The 4,193-nt window shown below is 58.1% G+C and overlaps 1 protein-coding gene across 1 annotated transcript in view; it reads right to left on the bottom strand.

Annotated features, from left to right (window-relative positions):
• Positions 1–3,524, bottom strand: part of SKOR1 (SKI family transcriptional corepressor 1) — a 13,803-nt gene extending 10,279 nt beyond the window's left edge. The window contains 3 exon segments of the mRNA XM_011968705.1: positions 1,058–1,260; positions 1,263–1,284; positions 3,483–3,524. Of these exon segments, the coding sequence (XP_011824095.1) occupies positions 1,058–1,260; positions 1,263–1,284; positions 3,483–3,524 (267 nt within the window).
• Between the last annotated feature and the right edge of the window lie 669 nt (positions 3,525–4,193).

The raw sequence follows: 4,193 nt of genomic DNA, 5'->3' as shown, positions 1-4,193 counted from the left end.
CCGCCTCCCCGCAGCCCCAGGGCCTGTACTCCCCAGGTAAGCGACCGCACACCTGCGTCCGGCGCCCTGCACCTGCGTCCCGCTCTAGCTGAAGAGGCCAAGAAGGAAGAAAGGCCCCGGGGCCAAAAAGTTTGTCCCCAAGAATGAAGTGGGAAAGGCCCAGTGCTCCTGGCCAACGAGCCAGTTTTGGTCTGGACCAGGACCGGGTGATGGGGCTAAGGGGGACTCAAGAGGAACGGGCGCAGGGAGGAGTACTTCATTTTCGGGCTGCAGGCAAGGGCCGGGGTGGTGGAGCCTACAGTGGCCCTGGGGAACCAGTAGGGTCACCAGAGTCCGGGACAAGGACCTGGGTGCCAGGCAGCGAGGATGGCAGCCGGGAAGGAGCAGATCTGCCTCCCCCATGCTCCTGACTTCGGTGGGAGGTATCAGGAGAGCTCTAACCTGAGGAGGGGCGTTCTCCTGTTTCCGTCCCTGGGCAGGCGACTCGGGAACTAGGTTTGGGGAGCCCTTGGCCTTGAATGCCTCCCCTCGCCGTCACCAGCAGGCCCAGGGCAGGAGCCAAGTCATCGCTGGGAGTGATCTGAGGTCAACTACTCTCTCAGCGCTGCTAACCCAGTTTCCCCATGGGGTAGGTCCAGTCCCCTGATGCTACGGACGCCCCTGGGTACCTCCTCTCTCTGCTCAAAGCTCCGTTTCTCTCCACCCCTCTCCTGTCTCTCTCAATCGGTCTGTCCGTCTTCACCATTCTTTCCCCTAATGCCCCATTGGGTCCCCTTCTCTTCCTCTCTCAATCTGTCTCTACTTCGTTTGAGTTACCAGTCGCACCCCGCCCCTCTTTGCCCGCACCCGGGCGCCCCGTCGGCCGCTTCCACCACCCCCTCCCTGCCCCCCTGGCATTAAGTGTCCTTAATGGACACATTAATTAAACTGTAATTAATCATACTGTCCGGCCTAAGTTTGAACAATTACCCTAATCAAACAGAAGTTAATAATGGCAGGGATGGCCTGGGACTCGGCAGGCCGCCTGGGCAGGGGGCGCAGCGGCCACGGCGACTACCGGCAGTGGCAGTAGCAACAAACGCAGCCTGTCCTTGGAACCCGGAAGGCGCTATAAATCTTTCGCGGGTAGCGGCGCGGGGTCGCCCTCGCCCCCCTCGCCTCGTTTTTCCCTCGGGCTACCGGGTATGGGCCCCCTTCTCTCCTGCGTCCCAACTCCTCTGGGGCGTGTCTCTCCTTTTCCTCCACTTCTCCCCTCTCTTCTTTCCCTCCTGGCTCTCAGAGACCCTGGGAAGGGGCTCTGGAAGCGCGAACCGATCGCTGAGGCCTGGAGCAGGGACTGAGGAGGGGGCAGGCCCAGCCCACGGACTCCTTTGCCTTCTTCCCGGCTACGCTGGCTGACGTAGGGTACCGTTCTCCTAGGCCCCGAAAACCTCTCCCAAATTTGTGGGCTCTGTCTCCTCTGAGGATCTCTTTTAGATCGGGTTCTTGCCCTCTTCCCCCTCCTCAGTTCCAGTCTTTCTGTCTCTCATCTCCCTGCTTTTCCCTTTTCTCCCAGAGCAGCCCTGGAACCTGCTCAGCCCCTTTCTTTCTGCCTCTGGCCCCTCCATTCGGGCGTCTTTCCCAGGCTGTGCCTCTGTCCCGCTCCAACTCCCCGCTGTCTTTCCTCCCACACCTTCCCTAGGGAGAACATAGGAACCTATTTTCCGTCCCAGTCCGTGAGCTGCCCCTAAGTCCCCGCCAGCTCATTCTCCCTCCCTCGGCCCAGGCTCCCCCACCCCATAATTACAATCCCTTTCGGTAATTATTCTTAGCCTCCTAATGATTTTTTAAAAGGCATCTCAGAATTCGGCGTGGTCGCGACAAGGATCCTGGAGCCAGGACGCCCCCAGGGTGTTGGGGGGTGGGAGTGAACAGAGGATGGGCTGGGTCCCCCTGAGCAGGGCCTGCCTGTCCTGCCTCTGTTGTACACCGAGGGCCAAAGACGCCTCCGTTTCCAACAGCCCGGCCGCGGGGGCCCCCGGGACCTCTTAGACAAAGGGTACCGCCCCGCACCAGGGGGCGTGCAGCGTCGACTCTGCGTCCCCGTTCAGCACCAAGCTACGGACAGCTCCCCGCTCTCTGGCCAATGCCAGGAGACCCACCCAGCTCCTGTTCCTGATCTAAGCTGGAGAAAGACTGAAGGCTCGTGGACAGAGGCTGGGGAAGCCCCGCTGTTCAGGGCTGGGCACCGGGGAGCAGGTCGTTGGGGGTAGGAGCTGGGGCTCTACGATGGGCCGGCGTCCGGCGGGTTAATATCACCGCGGACCGCACTTTACTGATTGAAGAGCCGGTTCTTACAGGGGCCCTGGGAATAGATTGGAACCACTTATTCCCATTTTACAGGAGGAAACTGAGGATCCGGCAGTAGAAGCCAACCCCTGACCTTCTCCTCAACCAAGGCCCTCAGCCCATAAGGGACGCAGGCTGATCTCTAGACTCAAAAAGTGGTGCCTGGCATGCTGCAGAAAGGGCCTAGCTTGAAGGAGGGACGGTAAGGAGGGCGCAGCGCTGCGTTTCAGTATCGCCCTCACTACACGATGCAGAGGAGGAAGGCCTGGCACAGCCAGGGCACTTGCTCAGGTTCAGGCAGGCAGTGAGTGGCAGAGCTGGGACCGCAACCCAGGCTCCGACGGGATGGGAGGGACCCCTCTTCCTCAGTGGGCTCTGGGTCCTGCGGCCTTGTCCAGAGCCCGCAGTCGTCGCTGCCCTTGGCCTTCCTGACCCCCATTATTGAAGATTCTCTCTCTTTTATCCGCTGCCGGGTGGCACCAGGGGTCGAAGAGCCGGACTCTGGATGCGAGCTGTGCCTTGTGCACTTCTCCTCCTACTGGCGGGGTCCGCGCTGCCTCCGTGTCCCGGGTGTGGCGTCCATTTGGGCTCCGGCTTGGGCTGGGGCTGGGCGGACGCGCTTCCTCCGCAAGCACATATCTTTTACTAGTTGAATTAACGGCAGTTTTCGTCAGTTAATTAGGTTTAATTTACATAATTAGTACAGTATAAAGAGGATTGGGGATAATCACGGGGTACGTAGCGCTTACTGTGTAAACACGTATTCTGAATTAAAAATCAGATGTAATTAAGGCGCGCAGGCCCTGTTTAGGCAGGGTTTTAATTGTAATGAATTTCTAATTAACACTCAATGATTGCCAAATGCAAAGGGCTGTAAAATTTTCTTGTAGTTTTGCTAATTTATTGTTTACTTAATATCTGGATATTAATCCGACGGCCACACAGGGCAGAGCCCGGCGCGGCGGCTGCCCTTGCCCAAGCAAGTGAAAGAGGTTGGGCGGGGCCTGCTGGGCACCAACCCGAGAGCAAATGTGAGGAGAAGGCGGGGGCCTCGGAGCCCGTGAGAAGGTGCTCAGAGCTCCGGGCCCACCTCACTCCGGTTGCGGACCAGAGACTGAGGCTGGAGAGGGCCCAGACTTGGCGGAAGGCCGCACCCTCTGGATTTCCGCTGCCTGGACCAGGCTCTTTGGGATCATAGGTGAGACCAGCGCTCCTCACGGCAGGGTACTCCCTGTTCTTGGGAACATCGAAAGGAGGGAGAACAACCGCAGTCCTGGTGGGCCCAGACCCGATTCCTCTGCTGACTCCAGGAAGGGCCCTGGACTTTGCCTGGGCCTGCATATCTGCATCTGTAGGATGGGCACATGGACCTCCACTTTGCAGGAGTGAAGGAGAGTGAAGGATTGATCCAGAGTCCAGGGGCTCATGAACACCTCTCTTCTAGAGCCCTGCAGATGGGTGGAGCTTGGTGGCCCTACTTAGGTGTAGGACGCTTAAGCTTCTGGGGAGAGGGAGAGGGAGAGCCAGGAGGCCTCGGGAATGGTTTGAAGGTCTTGGGGCCCGGCTCTGCCCTCCTGAGGCTCTCTCACCTGGGTATGCAAGTTAGGCTGGCAGAGACTAAGGAGGGAACCCTGGACCAGCCTTCTTTGCCCGAACAAGACAGAGAAGCCTCCCAGGCCTGAGCACAGGTGTTAGAAAAAGAAGAGCTGGGGCAACATAGATCCCATCTCTACAAAAAAAAAAAAAAAATTATATATATATGTGTATATATATACACACACACATACACACGCACATACATATATATACATATATACATATATGTATATATAGAGAGGGAGACGGGGAGGGGAGAGAGAGAGAGA

The sequence above is a fragment of the Mandrillus leucophaeus genome, unplaced genomic scaffold (genome assembly GCF_000951045.1).
Source record: "Mandrillus leucophaeus isolate KB7577 unplaced genomic scaffold, Mleu.le_1.0 Scaffold12, whole genome shotgun sequence".
Lineage (NCBI taxonomy): Eukaryota > Metazoa > Chordata > Mammalia > Primates > Cercopithecidae > Mandrillus > Mandrillus leucophaeus.
This window is presented reverse-complemented; position numbering and strand designations above follow the sequence as displayed.